The 18,161-nt window shown below is 34.8% G+C and overlaps 1 protein-coding gene across 4 annotated transcripts in view; it reads right to left on the bottom strand.

The window, feature by feature from the left end:
* Nucleotides 1-218: 218 nt before the first annotated feature.
* The window catches only part of LOC138713154 (uncharacterized), a 40,300-nt gene continuing 22,357 nt past the window's right edge, over nt 219-18,161 (bottom strand). For 3 of the 4 annotated variants that reach the window (XM_069844987.1, XM_069844986.1, XM_069844985.1), the window contains exons 3-6: nt 17,808-18,074; nt 15,179-15,495; nt 13,106-13,403; nt 3,747-3,911 (exon numbers count right to left, since the gene is read on the bottom strand). In XM_069844987.1, the coding sequence (XP_069701088.1) occupies nt 3,889-3,911; nt 13,106-13,403; nt 15,179-15,495; nt 17,808-18,074 (905 nt within the window). In that variant the 3' untranslated portion in view covers nt 3,747-3,888. Of the gene's footprint in view, nt 3,912-13,105; nt 13,404-15,178; nt 15,496-17,807; nt 18,075-18,161 lie in introns of all 4 variants that reach the window. The other variant, XM_069844988.1, reaches the window with a different exon arrangement.

Below are 18,161 nucleotides of genomic sequence, written 5' to 3'. Positions count from 1 at the left end.
GCATATAGAGTGTTAGTTGGGAGACCGGAGGGAAAAAGACCTTTAGGGAGGCCGAGACGTAGATGGGAGGATAATATTAAAATGGATTTGAGGGAGGTGGGGTATGATGATAGAGACTGGATTAATCTTGCACAGGATAGGGACCGCTGGCGGGCTTATGTGAGGGCGGCAATGAACCTTCGGGTTCCTTAAAAGTCATTTGTAAGTAAGTAAGTAAGTGTACTAGTAGACTATATTGTAAATCTCTTCTGTATATATTTCATCTAGACTATGACTATAAATTAAGACTTTATAATAGTATTAAGGTTTTTGACTTGTTCCATATTCTAGCTGTGAAGCAATGTATGAATACCATGGAATGTTAATAAATACAATACAATACAATACAATACAATACAATACAATGCAATGCAATACAATACAACACAGTACAATACAATACAATACAATACAATACAATGTGGGCCAGAAATGTTAGACTATTTAAATTTATTTAGTAAATTAGTAAATTTAGTCAATTATAATTATTCAATAATGTCATTAGAATAAAACAGATATATGATGCACAAAATTAATTCAATGAAAATATACAACAAAATTCAAGTTCGTGCATTAGATTGATTAATAACGGTACACTAAAATGAATATAATATCAACGTGTTATATAATAGCTATATATATATTACAGCTTGGGGATTTTCATATTCAACTTAAGATAAATAAACACACAGCTCGAGAAGGGCCTAGTTTTTAAGATAGTATCTGAACTTTGCACCTGTAGATAACGCACCTTCATGAGTTGCACAATCTCTTCTTTGATTAGTATACTAAAGCTTTACAAGGTTGGCAAGTGTGTAAGTTCACGTAACAATAGAGCCACGTTCACTTGTCTGTACACAGTGACATTACTCTAATATTCCTCATGAATTATCTTCTACTGACGACTCAATTCTGACAATTTTGTTACTTTATATTTTTATTTCTAACTCTACAACACTACTGAAGATAAATTAATTTGATTATTACACTTTTACTACGTCATACTACTTTTGACCAATAAAACGGTACGAAAGGACGTCATTCAACCAATCATGCCTGCTTATCGCTAAAATTTTATCACTTCCCTAGCATTTCTTTTTTTATTGTACCTGAGTTTTTTAATGTACTTCATTCCCACCCCCTGTACTAGTAAACTTCCAATCTTCCTCCCCATAGAACCAAGGCCGCGTATGCAGTCAAAGTCGCCATACGGTTATAGTAAATAGTACTGAGTTAGCGAGTATAGTACATTCCAGGAATATGTTCGCGTTTTCCAGTGACGAAAGAGCTTTCAATAATGAATCATATTTTCGCAAAGGTACTGTCATCCGTTTGACTACGTCGCATCCCGGTTTCCCCCACCCGCTTCTGCTCGCTCCTCTGTAAAGGCTAGTGGCTGGGCTGTCTTAGCTCTTTTCTAAAAACATTAATTTCTGTTAGGAATTGGACGTCTACGTAATATTATACAACTTTTTAAAATAACTTAAATAAAAGGGCCTCATTAAATAATTAACTGTCACGTGATTTCCCCCCTTTCTACGATCCTGCGACAAAACCACTTGGACGGACAATAGATAGATGTCCGAGTAATTTTATCTTTTCGGATCGGGCAGAAGTGAAGATTAAATTTACAGTGCGTAAGGTACTCTTTTATAGAGTAGGTACAGAATTATTTCAACATGAGTTACTAGTACGAAGGACGAAACTGGTAGACCTGATTGGAATTATATACAGTAGTCTATAGTGCGATAATATGCACATTAGAACTGAAGACTGTATCGAAATGAACGGCCACCATTTTCAGAAATGTGTTTAAATAATATCCATATTATGATTATTTTTCAATTTAACTTCATTCGCCATATTGTACGCTAATGTGCTGTAGACAGTATAATATACACTGCATAATGAATACGTCCGAATGGATAACGCAGTTCGTGAGTAAAAACATTCATTGTTAATACGGTACTGTATTTTTATTAAACAAAAACCTAATGAAAATTATCAAACTCAAATTCGCGATATTTCCTAGTTTACGTAATTGGATGAACTACGTTCCTTTCCTCCTATACCTAGTAAAGTGATTTGTTTGTATTTTACGCCAGTACGGGAACTCCAGTCGTGGAAGGGAGTAGCAAACTATGTTTCCGGTTCTCAACCGTTAATCCAAAGGTATAGCCAGGTTAATATTAGAAATGTTAGTAAAAATAAAATGATGTCCCAGTATATGTGGTCGTGGTGAACAAACAGTTATTTATGTCAGCGTTCCTCCTCCTTAGTCTGTTGTGTACATGTGCCGCTCTTGCAGCTATACACAAGCTTATGGGCTATTCCATCTCAAATCGACCGAAATATAGAGAAAATTGACCTTGCAATTTTTAAATACAATGAAACTTTTTCTGTCCGTAGACCACTGTGATACAGTGCTTTGCGCAAAGTTTGAGGCATCAGAACTTCATAGTGTTTAAATTAAAAATATTTTAATTTATCGTATTTTCATAAAATTAGCAACTTTAAACCGCTGTGGCTACGAAACCCTTTCACCCAATGACAAAAAATCATGGTTTATTTTGATGCTGAAAAGTTAAAGTTTATATTGACATGTAAACAGTTTTTCTTACTTTTTATGAAAATGGATAAATTTAGATTTTTCTTAATTAAGACACCTCTACCCACGAAAAAATATTTATAAAATATATAGTTATATTCCGCATTGAAAGTACAAATAAACACGTATTTTTTTTACTGGTGCAACGTTAATAAGAAAGTATTGAAAAATCAAATAAAGAAAATAAATAGTACGCGCGTGAAGTAACCGGCTGACTGTGAGGCGGGAGCTAGTCGAGACAAGCAAGGCCAGGAGACATACACACGTTATGTTTCGTCTAGTAGCGCATAGCTGGGCTATCTTTATCACAGGTTTTCATAAACACAGGAGTAAAATGACGCCCAAAGCTCGCTTATCTTCATCTCTCGACCAGTGCTTTCTGTGTTGCGCCGTTCAAGTCTAGGCGTGTGAAAATAATTTATTTAATACCCCCGAAACTTATTGCTGTGACATTAAGCAAACAATGCCGAATCCGTCTTAATAATGCAAGGTTTTTTCTCAATATTTTTTTACATTTTTACAAATGGGGAAAAAACCTAAAAGTAAGTAAAATCAGATTATCTGTCTCTCTGTATACAATAAAAATAAGGATTACTTCTTATCATAACCTACCAAATGTCAGCTTCAAAATGACTCTCGTTCAATGTTCTGCAGTAAACGGTTCCAGAGTTCTGAGCGCTGAAAGAGGCTTGTTTTACTAAACTACGCTGAATTTGTCGCTCAATAATACGAAAACCGTATGACTTTCGATAGTATATTTTTGCAAATGCACTCTCCTCAGCACCTTGTATAAATAGGGAGAAAATTAGAGTATAAAAACTGCGAGGTTTTTTACTGATCGATTTCATATGGAATAGCCCTTAAGCTCCAGAATTCAGTTAACTTGCATGCACGGTGTTCCTCTCCATCGGTCCCCAAGATGCCATGTCTGATAAAGAAAGATCATACTCTTTACCAAGGATTAACTGAAGAACTTCTCAGCGAAAGAGAAAGCTCCCTGCTCTTCAAACTTCGGTAGAATTTCCTTGATCAACTCCATATATTTTGATTCACTATATATGCTGCTGTCTAGCGTGTTACAATGGGCATCGAATATGGGAATCACACAGTCAAGTCTGCACACAACTGCCGGTAGGAACACCGCAGCTAAAGTTAAACCATACAAGGAGCTCCTTCTGTATTCGTCCTTCAACTGCTCCATAGATATGTACTTTCCTGTGTAACCGAGTGATGCCAATATATCACGTAGTGCGGTGTGGTATTCCTGCAATAGAATACAGTGTGTTCAGTTTAAGAGGATACAAATTTTAACTTACAATGAGAGGACACGCTCTGTATATCACCGAATTAAATAAGATTGTGTGAGATGAAAGTACAAGACGTACTGTTTAAAGTCATACCTGGTATGGGTGGCCAATGACCCCTCATTTTGGAAATATTGGCTATTGTTTGTGACATACTTCCGTTAGGTGCCTAATAGGACAGCATTAGACTGTGTAACAGCGTAGCTCATATGGTTGGATGCTGAGTTGTCATCCAGGCAACCTGAGTTCGAATCTTAATGCCTTCTCATTTTTAAAGATTGATATTATCATTATTATTATTATTATTATTATTATTATTATTATTATTATTATTATTATTATTATTATTATTATTATTATTATTATTATTAGTATTTTTTAATTCACTTTCAGTTGTCAGCTCCTATATTTCAAAGCCATGTTGAAATATGTGTGGTATGCATTAAAATTAATAAACGAGTGAGAAGTGTTTGGGAATGTGAAGGATATCTGTTTCGCAGCAGAAGTGCGGAAAAATGTGTGTGACTGTGGACAACCTTCTTTCATTTGCTGTGCATGGTGCAGGAAATATGTATGTTTTGTGTGTTTTTATGACATCATAATGAATCAGGACACAATGAAGTGGAATTGCTGCTACAGAAACAGGACAGACACAGTGACACATCTTACCTGCCTACGTGACCAATATTTCATTATTTATCCTTTACAATACAATGTTAGTTAATTATAATTTGTTTAAAACATGATGAAACGTTCAATACATTAAGAAATATGATGTATGTAAATAGATAACTGTGATCACAATATTAATCATTATTAAAAGAAAAAAATATAGGACCAGTTAAGATTCGAACTGAGGTTACCTGGATAATAACTCAGCATCCAACCATATGGGCTACGCTGTTACACAGTCTAATGCTTCCCTATTAGGCACCTAACGGAAGTATGTCACAAAAAATAGCCAATATTTCCAAAACGAGGGGTCATTGGTCACCCATACCAGGTATGACTTTAAACAGTACGTCTTGTACTTTCATCTCACACAATCTTATTTAATTCGGTGATATACACAGCGTGTCCTCTCCTTGTTAGTTTTTGTTGTTATACTAATTATTATATTAATGAAACACCAAATATTTGTATTTGAAGGTGGTATGTCTGGAATAAATTCGTTACATGTAATATTTCTGTAGATAAGTAACATACTGCAAAATGGATGACTGAGGTTAACTCAAAACGAGGGTCGATTTCTTGTTCTTGTCATAATTTTTATAACATCTCAGAGATCTTCACTCGTCTGTTATAAAACTGATAATCTGGTCTATGTCCCTGTGGACCCGGGTTCGAATACCCCCTGTGGTATCCCAATAAATCTCCATTATCAACTCAACTCTTCGCGGGTGTAGAGAAGACCAGCCTCCTACGACGCACCCTGGGCAACGACTTTGTAGGCTTCTTATGGAAAAATGACGAATAATCAACTAGGTACCCGTCATTAGTTAAAAAAATACTTTTTAGTTATAGCTTGTACGACATAATAATATTACAACATTCATGCTAATGAAGACATTGAAATCAAGACGTTATTCATATGTTGATTATTTTACCGTATTTTTTATGAACAGTTCAATATGTTCAAGAATATTCACTCTTTTGTATATTCCACGAATCAATGTTACCAAAAATGAGCGTTGTTTTAAGAAACAAGCATTTGTTGGGCAGATGTGGCGTTGACCGATAACCTGGTTGGATTTTTCCAAGGATTCTCCAGTCAGGCTTGCGAATTTCAGATAATACCATGGTGTTGAAAAACTCTGTTATTATCAATCACTATTACTCATCCTCTTTCTATTTTCAAAACAGAATAATCCTGGATACCATGAACAAATGATGAACAAATGATCATCAGTGTCTAACAGTTTAACACTACGCTACACAGAGTGGTACACTTAAGGTTAATAGTATCAGAATCTATATATATAATTTGAAATGGTAATGGAAATTACGGGAAAACGGCTGGATGGATTTTAATAAATGACCCGTCATTTTGAAGCTTGGAACTCAAAGTTTTTCGGAAAAATAGTAGTTTTCAGTAAAATGTCAATTTTTCAACATAATTTTCCTATTTTCTAAAATCCATATGTCGTTAGTTCTGAGAACTAGCTAATTGCATTTCAGAATAAAACAAAACACACACTACAGTAAACAATATTACACGAAGGTCATGATCTGCAAGAATGCTGACATATTTAGAGCTCAAATTAAATTTGTTATTGAAAACTTTACTTACTAGAATTAATTTACAGGTTCGATTCTGTGGTGTGTAATTTTCTGGGTACAGCTGTGTATTGGATATTAAAAACTACAAAACTTGAGGTGGTTTGATGACATTATTACCATTAGAAATTAAATAGTATTGTAGTTAATGCCATGTGACTATTTTTCATTAATTATACATATTAATGCTATATTGATGATATGAAAGTGAAACGTTTTGGGGTTATGTAAGTAGAAGTAGAGAATAACTAAAATTAGATTTTGATTTCTATAGTTTACTGAGTGGCGGCTATATAGTATATATAGTATATGTTACTGAAAGCTATAAAACTTACGTAAGATAATAATATTATTAAAAATCAAATATTTTTATAATTATTAATCAAGCGGGGTTGGGTCTTTCTCATATATTTAATGGCGGTATGGTGTAGATATTTATAGGCGTGGTTCTCTTCAGTACTGGCTCGAGAGAGAGTATCTTTCATTATTATGGAAGCAAATAACTTTCCGAATGTCTGCTATTCTTCATTGAAAATACATCTGAAAAAAGTTTATTTGAACGTCTAATGAACTTAGTTTGCAGCATTTGCTGCATAAGACACTAGTTTGATATAAAACTAAGGAGACTGTATTTATATAATTTGTAACATGAAACGTCTGTATTCAATGTACAACGAGAGAGAAATTTTAACAATTGACATGCGAGATTTACTCTGAGGTCACTCGTGGTACCATGGAAACAGAAGTGTGAGATGAATTTAATTGCTTGCCTTGTGGTTTCATACGCGGTCCGTCCCTCTCACTCCATTCTCTATTTAATATGCCTCGAGGTTTTCCTAAAGGACGTCCGATCACGTACCTTTTAATTATTTCTCCTCCCACTTCCTATTCTTTAATTACGTCACTGCGTCAATCCACACAGTCCCTCACGTAGCATTATGTAATTATGGGATAGGGTATACTCATCCTGCATGTGATAGTATTTATTTTATCCTTAAATTCATCCTGACCTAACCTAAACATTTATTACAGAGAATAGTAAGTTTCACACAATGCAAGGGGTTTCGTAAACCCCTATCACTTTTTAAATAAGATACATCGAAATTACTATTTCTCTAACAAGCTTTTTTAATACTCAAGAAAGCATTGTTCTGTAGTTATACTGAAAAACAAAGAAAAACTTTTGCAGCAACTTTGGGAGTGTCTAATGCAAATTTTAGCGCTGATTTTAATACTGAAATCTGTTTTTATCATCCTAATTTTTTTTATAAAATCATGTTTGAAGTTTGACTAACGTAGTTTTAGTGTAGTAATTCACGATTGCCAAATAATACTACTTTGAAACTGAGTCTTAAAATAATGTAATACAAAATAATCGATTTATTGTGTTCATTTCTCCATTTAGCTGACATTACCTTAGAGAAGCGAATAGAAGCATCTGAAATGTGGATATGGAGAAGAATGGAACGTATGAAGTGGATAGACAGAATAAGAAATGAAGTTGTGTTGGAAAGAGTGGGTGAAGAAAGAATGATGCTAAAATTGATCAGGAAGAGGAAAAGGAATTGGCTGAGAAGAAACTGCCTACTGAAGGATGCACTGGAAGGAATGGTGAACGGGAGAAGAGTTCGGGGTAGAAGAAGATATCTGATGATGGACGACAATAAGATATATGTATCATATCAGGAGACAAAGAGGAAGGCAGAAAATAGGAAAGACTGGAGAAAGCTGGATTTGCAGTGAAAGACCTGACCTTAGGCAGAACACTAAATGAATGAACCTTCAAAGGTCCTCGATTGAAGGTGTCTTTCCCCAAATATCCTCAGTTCCCTTAAATCCTACTTCAAATCATTGCATTGAAAACAGTTTATATGTACATATTCAGAAAAACAGTAAAAAAAGGATTAATCTAAGTGGGAAAATCAGTAATCAAATGAGATTCTAAAGAATACACAAAGATTAGTAGAAGCTATCTGACCGTTTAAAAAAATGGTATTTCGTAATCTGACTTTATTTAAGAAATATTTAATAATTAGTTTTTGATAACATTGAAAAAACCTCAGTGAGATTAAATAGTATAATCTTACCATGGTTTATTTTCCAGCCTTCTTTATGAAGAGATCTTATTGAACTTTTCAGATTGCTGTTGAAACAGAAAGTAACAAAGCTTAGAATGTTTGATCTACTTTCGTCTTCAGATTAAAAAGTAGACTGTGGTATTCGTCGGATTCATTACAAAATTCCTAAGTCCGCTTAACTGACGCAGAGATTATTATACCTAACCATTTTTTTTATCTGAAAACATGGGTAGAGACAAGCTTCGAAATTTCTTGGTTATGTGTATGAAATAATGGAAAAGATTTTATTAAAAATTCTTCTAATTTAGTATTCCTTTAATACTTATATCAAACTTCGTAAGTAGTTGTGTAAATAAGGTAAGTGTGTATTCAAATGTTAGATTTTACTATTTTTGTTTTATTCATCTTATGATAATGTACAAAATGTTTCAATATTTTTAAGATAATCATAATCCGAGTTGACTAATTCTACTAACAAGGAGAGGACACGCTCTGTATATCACCGAATTAAATCAGATTTTGTGACATGAAAGTACAAGACACACTGTTTAAAGTCATACCTGGTATGGGTGGCCAATGACCCCTCGTTTTGGAAATATTGGGTATTGTTTGTGACATACTTCCGTTAGATGTCTAATAGGACAGCATTAGACTGTGTAACAGCGTAGCTCATGTGGTTGGATGCTGAGTTGTCATCCAGGCAACCCGAGTTCGAATACTAATGCCTTCTCCTTTTTAAAGCTTATTATTATTATTATTATTATTATTATTATTATTATTATTATTATTATTATTATTTTTTTAATTCACTTTCTGTTGTCAGCTCCTATATTCAAAGCCATGTTGAAATATGCGTGGTATGCATCAAAATTGATAAACGAACGAGAAGTGTTTGTGAATGTGAAGGATATCTGTTTCGCAGCAGAAGTGCGGAAAAATGTGTGTGACTGTGGACAACCTTCTTTCATTTGCTGTGCATGGTGCAGGAAATATGTATGTTTTTATGAATCATAATGAATCGGGTACAAAATGAAATGGAATAGCTGCTACAGAAATAGAACAGACGCCAGTGACACATCTTACCTTCCTACGTGAGCAGTATTTCATTGTTTAAATTTTACAATACAATGTTAGTTAATTAGTAATTTGTTTAAAACATGATGAAGCATTCAATACATTCAGAAATATGATATAGGTATGTAAATAGATAACTGTGATCACAATATTAATCATTATTAAAAGAAAAAAATATAGGACCAGTTAAGATTCGAACTCAGGTTGCCTGGATAACAACTCAGCATCCAACCGTACGAGCTACGCTGTTGCACGGTCTAATGCTTCCCTATTAGGCACCTAACGGAAGTATGTCACAAACAATAGCCAATATTTCCAAAACAAGGGGTCATTGGCCACCCATACCAGGTATGACTTTAAACAGTGTGTCTTGTACTTTCATCTCACACAATCTTATTCTATTCGGTGATGTTACAGAGCGTGTCCTCTCCTTGTTAGATAAAAACAAAAAAGTTCTATAACATTATACAGTCTGCCCTAAATTTCTGGAGGGATTTTAAATAGTTAAGTAAATGTATCGAGATGTGGAAAAGTGACTAAATGATAGAATAACTATCCAACTATTTTATATTCACCGAATTGTAATGTGGTCTTCTCCAGTAGCACGGAAGACAAAAACTGTACTCCAGTTCCTGACATATACGACCAAGAACCTTAAAAGTTGTATAAGTTATAGTTCTTCTTAATCCATCCTTCAAATATTTAATGTCATTAATGGATACACTGTCCTCTGATTGAGGTTCTGGCTGATACGTACATCTATTATCAGGCAGTACATCTCACTTGACGACATGTATCAGAGGAAGAACAATTGTTTGTATACATCTGAAGTCTGATTAGTGTATTACGTAGCTAGTCGGCGATGTATGCAATGAAGGGGAAAAGAAACTGGCCATCGTACACTATTATCTCCTGACTTAGTTGCCTTATAAGTGGTGCCTTGTTGGTATCACTTCTGAGGTTCATACCTGTCTTCCGACAGTTGACTAAACAAAAACAAAGAATGGACACATTGTACTCCCTTTGCTTGTCGTAACATTGTTGTAGAAAAGTGCGGTCCGGGGAACGTGGTGGCCATGAATTCCATTCTAATGTATGTTTGTGGAAATGTTTCACGTATTAATACTCGAACTCAGCCAGAAAAATACGGAAGAGTACCATCTTGCTCAAGGTTTGTAATATTACGTTGGGAATTTGGAATTGTGTAAACAGTTCCAACTTATCAATGTAATTTTGTAAGGTTACAGTGAATTCTGCAAAGAAGAGAGGGCAAATTGTTGTACACCATGTTGCTATGATGTTCAACAATAACATGTGGATTTTCTTAAGTCAAAATTTTTATTGATTGTAACAACAATAATGCGTAACAATCGTTAAGTAACCATGGTTATCACAGAACAAATACTTTGGAGAATTATTCTTTTACTTTGTGGCTGTATCATGATTCTACCGTGTTTCATTACAAATATAATTATTTTAAAAACCCACCATGACTTTATTCTCACAATTAGGAATACAATGCGAGTAAAAAGCATGGAATATTGCCCTGTTGCTTTCCTACTTAAAGTTGTATGAAGACATTCTATATACAAAAGTTATAGTGGGAAGAAAAAAAAAGAATATTTTGAACTACGTCTTTTATTTATAAAGGATATTCCAAGCATTCTATTTTATTTTAAATTGAAGTATCTGTTAATTTTACCATTTCTTTTAATTCTACACGCCTCCAAAAGTACAAAATCATATTTATTGTCATTCATAAATCATTATTTTGTAAAAATAGTCTCAAATTTACGATGCAAATATGTGAATACATATCTAAGACATATACTTCAATATAACTTTTTTTTTACTATGTATGTATATATGTGTATGTATTTATTCACACTGCAATGGGTATATATATACCCGGTGGCAGTGGTAACCAATTACACTCAATAATGACAATTAATAAACACAATTAATAATAAATACAGTTAATAATAAATTAATAATAATAATTATCAATAATAATAATTATCAGTAATAATAATAATAATAATAATAATAATAATAATAATAATAATAATAATAATAATAATAATAACAGGGAGCATCCTAAATTAAATGAAGCACGATCACTTAAAATAACATTTAAAGTAAATCTAATTTGTATCTTAAACCTAAGTTCGAACTAAAACCCACGAGTATGATATGTTCATACTTGCACAAGTACCTTTCAGCACTACACTCATTTCGCTGTCAACTCACTCACTGCACTGGAACTACGACACATTTCACTGATTCTATCCTGATATCACTAACACTTCAAAAACATTTCACTGTTCAAATAATTTGCACTGCCACTATAAACTATAAAGCTTCACTGACAGAAACACACTTCACTGACACAACACACTTCACTGTCACAACACACTTTACTGACACTTCACTGACACAACACATTTTATACAAATCTGGCTTTCAGGTAGTAGCTCCCTGTAAAGCAGGTTTGAATAATTTCAAGGAAAAATTGTTCCGGAGCCGAGTATCGATCCCGGGACCCTTGCGACCCTTGGAAAAATTGCGACGGAGTCGTGTATAGCTCCTGGGTAGCTCAATCGGTAGAGCGTTCGCGCGCTAAGCGAAGGGTCCCGGGATCGATACTCGGCTCCGGAACAATTTTTCCTTGAAATTATTCACAACACACTTTACTGACACAACACACTTCACTGACACAAAACACTTCACACTTCACTGACACAACACACTTCACAGACACTTCACAGACACAATACACTTCACTGACACAACACACTTCTTCACTCATACAAACACACTTCTTCACTGTTTTTCAGTTTGTTATTTAACAACGCTGTATCAACTACTAGGTTATTTAGCGTCGATTAATTGGTGATAGCGAGATGGTATTTGGCGAGATGAGGCTGAGGATTCGCCATATATTACCTGGCACTCACCTTACAGTCGGGTAAATCCTCGGAAAAAACCCAAGCAGGTAATCAGCCCAAGCGGGAATCGAACCCGCGCCCGAGCGTAACTTCAGACCGGTAGGCAAGCGCCTTAACCGACTGAGTCACGCCGGTGGCTCTTCACTGTTAAAACTATGGAGAATAAGAGGCCATGAATTAAATAATAATAATAGACAAAACTCAATAAAACTGAACAATAATGGTTGTTGAATGGCCCTCAAGGTCCCCTGATCTCTACCAATTACACATTTTCTTGTTAGGCTATTTGAGATGGAGCGTGGAAATATAAAATGTATGCTATATATATATTTATTTGTATTTTGTATTAATAATCCTAAGATATATATAGTGCCATTTGAAAAAAAACAGACTCCCTGAACACTTACTCGTAAATGAAATACATAGTTTTTGAAAACATGTTCAAAATATTCCTTCTTTCAAATCCTATAACTTTTTTGGAGACAGTCTCTTCACAAAATTAAAAACAGGAAAGCTACAAATAGTGTTCTGTACTTGTTACTGAATCTGTACAAATATTTTACGTGGATAAAATTGTAGCTAAAAGAAAGCTTGAGAACCATAAGAACGGCTACCAAGCGGAAACATCATGTCATTTAATATGTTTTTTCGTAAATGACATTTTGAGACTCTCTTAATATTATATAATTCATTCTTATTTAAATTTATTCATAAATATAAATAATTAGCAGTTCCAACTTTAAATGTACCACTCTGTATAGAATTAGTGTATTCAACCTTTGAATTTCTCAGCTCGTTTGAAAGCTCCTTGTTTCTGTAACTCGCAGAACATTTCTCTCGTAACTTTCATAGATCTCGTCTCAGTATAAATACTGGCATTTACAAGACTCTGGTCTTTGCAGAAGAGTGGAACTTCGTATCCTGGTCTGGAGAGAGTGGCGGGCACGAACAGAGCAGCTACCATTATTCCATATACAGAGCTTCTTGCGTATTCCTCCTTAAGCTGCTCAAGTGATATCAACAAATCTTTGCAGTCCAATGCATTAAGTACATCACACAAACTAGTATGATATTCCTGTAAAAGAATACAGGGCGTTCAGTTTAAGAGGCAATAGTTACGAACATCTTGTTAAACATAATTGACTGAGCGGATGTTTTCCTCTACCATGTGACTCATTAGCAAAGCATGTGATTTCCACTCAGGCGGGCTCTGGTTTGATTCCTAGTTGGTTAAATCCTGTAAAAACGTTTGTGACAAAGACATTATAACTTCAAGATGTTTTAGTTTTGTAAACTATCACAGATCACCGCTTTTAAATGTACCATACATCATCGTTATTTATCATCACGCTAATTTACCGACTCAAATAAGTTAAGTCCGCCAAATAAGGCCATGTTGTTTGCTTCGCTGGCATTTGATTCGTTCTCAATAAACCTTTTTCAAATTTAATACAATTAGAAATTTATTCATCAGGAAATGAAAAACATATAGGCTAGCTTTACTGTTAAATTGTATTATTTATTAATAATTCAACACAGGAATAATTGGCCTTATTAAGAACATGACATATGTACCTGTTAGTGATGATATTGCTATATAGAATGTTGTATCTGATGATGTTGGTATGAAACCAACGAAAACGTTCATACAATATTAAATCATGTAATGTAAGGACTTGCACTTATATACTTACAAATGGCTTTTAAGGAACCCGAAGGTTCATTGCCTCTCACATAAGCCCGCCATTGATCCCTATCCTGTGCAAGATTAATCCAGTCTCTATCATCATACCCCACCTCCCTCAAATCCATTTTAATATTATCCTCCCTTCTACGTCTCGGCCTCCCCAAAGGTCTTTTTCCCTCCGGTCTCCCAACTAACACTCTATATGCATTTCTGGATTCGCCCATACGTGCTACATGCCCTGCCCATCTCAAACGTCTGGATTTTAAGTTCCCAATTATGTCAAGTGAAGAATACAATGCGTGCAGTTCTGTGTTATGTAACTTTCTCCATTCTCCTGTAACTTCATCCCGCTTAGCCCCAAATATTTTCCTAAGCACCTTATTCTCAAACACCCTTAACCTATGTTCCTCTCTCAAGTTTCACAACCATACAGAACAACCGGTAATATAACTGTTTTATAAATTCTTTCAGATTTTTGGACAGCAGACTGGATGATAAGAGCTTCTCAACCGAATAATAACACGCATTTCCCATATTTATTCTGCGTTTAATTTCCTCCCGAGTGTCATTTATATTTGTTACTGTTGCTCCAAGATATTTGAATTTTTCCACCTCTTCGAAGGATAAATCTCCAATTTTTATATTTCCATTTCGTACAATATTCTGGTCACGAGACATAATCATATAATTTGTCTTTTCGGGATTTACTTCCAAACCTATCGCTTTTACTTGCTTCAAGTAAAATTTCCGTGTTTTCCCTAACCGTTTGTGTATTTTCTCCTAACATATTCACGTCATCTGCATAGACAAGAAGCTGATGTAACCCGTTCAATTCCAAAGCCTGCCTGTTATCCTGAACTTTCCTAATGGCATATTCTAGAGCAAAGTTAAAAAGTAAAGGTGATAGTGCATCTCCCGCTTTAGCCCGCAGTGAATTGGAAAAGCATCAGATAGAAACTGACCTATACGGACTCTGCTGTATGTTTCACTGAGACATTTATATATATATATATATATATATATATATATATATATATATATATATATATATATATTAATAGTAAAGTCATTGACTGAAAATAAGTATTCGTATGATATTCTTTGCTATAGTTAGTTTTGATCCGATGATTTTGTAATTATCACCTCGTTAAAATGGAACTCACCTTGAACAACGTATCCAGATGATTTTGCCTCACTTCGTCCGTGAGACTGGTGCCGAAGAATACCTGCAAGTCGTTGCCGGCTGAAGCGAAGTGCGGCAACTGAAAGTCTATGAATCGCACCTCCTTCAGCCCGCGGAACAGCAGATTGTTGACCCACAGATCGTCGTGAGTTAGGACGTTGAAGCGTCCCTCCTCGCGCCGAGCGCCGAACTCGCAAAGCTCCACCATCTTGGGCGCCATGGCACGTAGCTTCTTAGCGTACTTCTCTCCAAACTCCGGCCAGGTTTCCACTTCGTCCGCCAGAAGGCAGGTCATGCCTGCAAATATGCAAGAAACGCTATGTTGAAACTATACCGGTCCTTGACATCTGTAATCCTTGAAACATTTATTATAGCTAGTACATTGATTCCCAAAGTGTGGGTTACGATCCACTGGGGAGTGGTGTAAAGAACTCAGGGGTGTCGTGATATGATTTTCAAAATAAATCAAAACACCTAATCAGCATACAATAAAGCTGTATTTAGAAACATAAGCAATATTGAACATTAAAATATTTCAATAGTAATAAATTAAAAAATAATTAATGTAATTAATGTGCCTGTTTCTTCAGGAAGTGGCTTCTAAATCCTGGACTCTATATTCGATACACACACTGATCTAATTTTAAATTTCAAGAAGATAATTCGCAGGACTGGGTAGATATACTGTATACATATATCATCAGTCATGACGAATAGAAAAGGCACCTTATTATAGTACAGATGATATCAAAATTAAAATGGAAACTAGACAAAAGAAAGTATATGCTCGTTACTTTTCATTCCTAAATAGAACTACAGAAATTGGAATGAGGTGTCCGCAGTAACTTTTGAGGGCTGTCCTCTCTTACGGAATTTTAGAAGTAATTTAAAGTAATATCTAAATTAGCTCATTAAGTTGATACAAAAGTAACTAAGTTTGTACTTAATTAATCAATCAGATTTATAAATAAGCTGCGTAATTAAGTTGATGTATAATTAATTAAGGTGATACGCACTTAACCCTTAAATTCGCAATGTATCCTATAGATTACAACAAGTTAATAGGCTATATGATATAATTTTAATAGAACAATAGAAAAAAATTGGTAGGAAAATTAAAATTTCACAATACTATAATATCGTACGACATATAAAATATGGACATTGCGATAGTTGTTTTCTTTACAGTCCGACACGGTTTAATAAACTTACAACTTACTTACTTACAAATGGCTTTTAAGGAACCCGAAGGTTCATTGCCGCCCTCACATAAACCCGCCAACTTTACTTATCCTGTGCAAGATTAATCCAATTTATATCATCATATCCCACCTCCCTCAAATCCATTTTAATATTATCCTTCCATCCATGTCTCGGTCTCCCCAAAGCTCTTTTCCCTCCGGCCTCCCAATTAATACTCAATATGCATTTCTGGATTCGTCCATACGTGCTACATGCCCTGCCCACCTCAAACGTCTGGATTTAATGTTCCTAATTATGTCAGGTGAAGAATACACTGCGTGCAGTTCTGCGTTGTGTAACTTTCTCCATTCTCCTGTAACTTCATCCCTCTTAGCCCCAAATATTTTCCTAAGAACCTAAACTAATGTGAGAAATGAAGTTTTGCCTATTTAAGGGTTAAATTCATGTGCAATTTATTAAGTTGATGAGTAATTAAGTTTATGGGCAATTTAATTTAGTTGAAGCGCAATTAAGTTTATATATAAGTACATGTGCAATTAATTAAGTGTGGGTAATTAACTGAATTTATGTTAAATTAAGTTGGTGTATAATTATGCTTATATGTAATTAAGTTGGTGTATAATTATGCTTATATGTAATTAAGTAAAAGTGTAATTAATTAAGTTGAGATGTAATTAATTAAGTTTAAGTGTAATTCATTAAGTTAATATGTATAATTATAAGTTCACACGTATATAGTTAAGTTGACATGTACTTAATTAGGTTGACAGATTAGGTGTACTTCAGATATTCAGGTTTGCTTGAAACAGTAGTTTTCTTTACGTATCTTATTTTTATTGTTCTTGTTGCTATATTATTCTCGTACCTATTTATATTATTGTTATTGATGTAAAATTATGTAGGCCTAAATATCTGTTGTATTAGATCATGTAATACTGCATACGACAATTGAAGCGTCGGCTGGAACAACGTTGTAGGTTACAAAATTTTCATTCGGCGTGTTTCCGTGTAATAATGTTGTATGTCATGTTACCTTGCTATACTCTTTGGCTTGCAACTGTCCATCAATGCAGTACGTGAAATTTGTCCACTCAAAAGTTTGCTACCCTATAAGAACACCGTTGTACGTGTACACATTTTTGCAGCTCATGTAAATGTTATCAAATGTAACTTATAACGCTGTTCCAGCCGACGCTTCAATTCACAGTTAATGTACACATGCACACACACATACATACATACATATTTGTTTACTCTATTGCTACTACAACAATTCATTTGTCAGTCTAATTTTTATACACACTGTATATTGCGTATTGTATAATCCATATGGCGATAAAGGAACTTTCGGTTTAGTTTTTAAGTATCGTATCTGATGTTGAGGGTATTTAAGGGCTGAATTGTACCTGTGAAGTAGGCCCGCATGTTGTCCTGCATGACGACCTCGCTAAACAAGCTTCTGTCGTACATCTTGAGGGCCTCGGGATCCTCTTGGTGCAGGATTATGGACGCTGCGTGGAACTTGGCCAAAGCGCGCACCACCAACAAGGAATGCTCCAGGTCCAACCCTTCAATCCTATTCTTCATTTCGAACCCAGATGCGGCCAGATCGTCCATGACGAGCACGCCCGAGCTGGAGTAGATGTGTTGTGGTCCTATCGGATGCGTCTCACCTGTGGAACGATAACTCTGAAGTTGTTACAGGAAGAGAAACGCAAGCCATGACAGGGGGAACCAAAACTTGTAAAACCAGGCCTGGA

The sequence above is a fragment of the Periplaneta americana genome, chromosome 14 (assembly GCF_040183065.1).
Source record: "Periplaneta americana isolate PAMFEO1 chromosome 14, P.americana_PAMFEO1_priV1, whole genome shotgun sequence".
Taxonomy (NCBI): Eukaryota; Metazoa; Arthropoda; class Insecta; order Blattodea; family Blattidae; genus Periplaneta; species Periplaneta americana.
The sequence above is the reverse complement of the archived record's forward strand: the minus strand, read 5'-3'. Positions and strand labels throughout refer to the sequence as shown.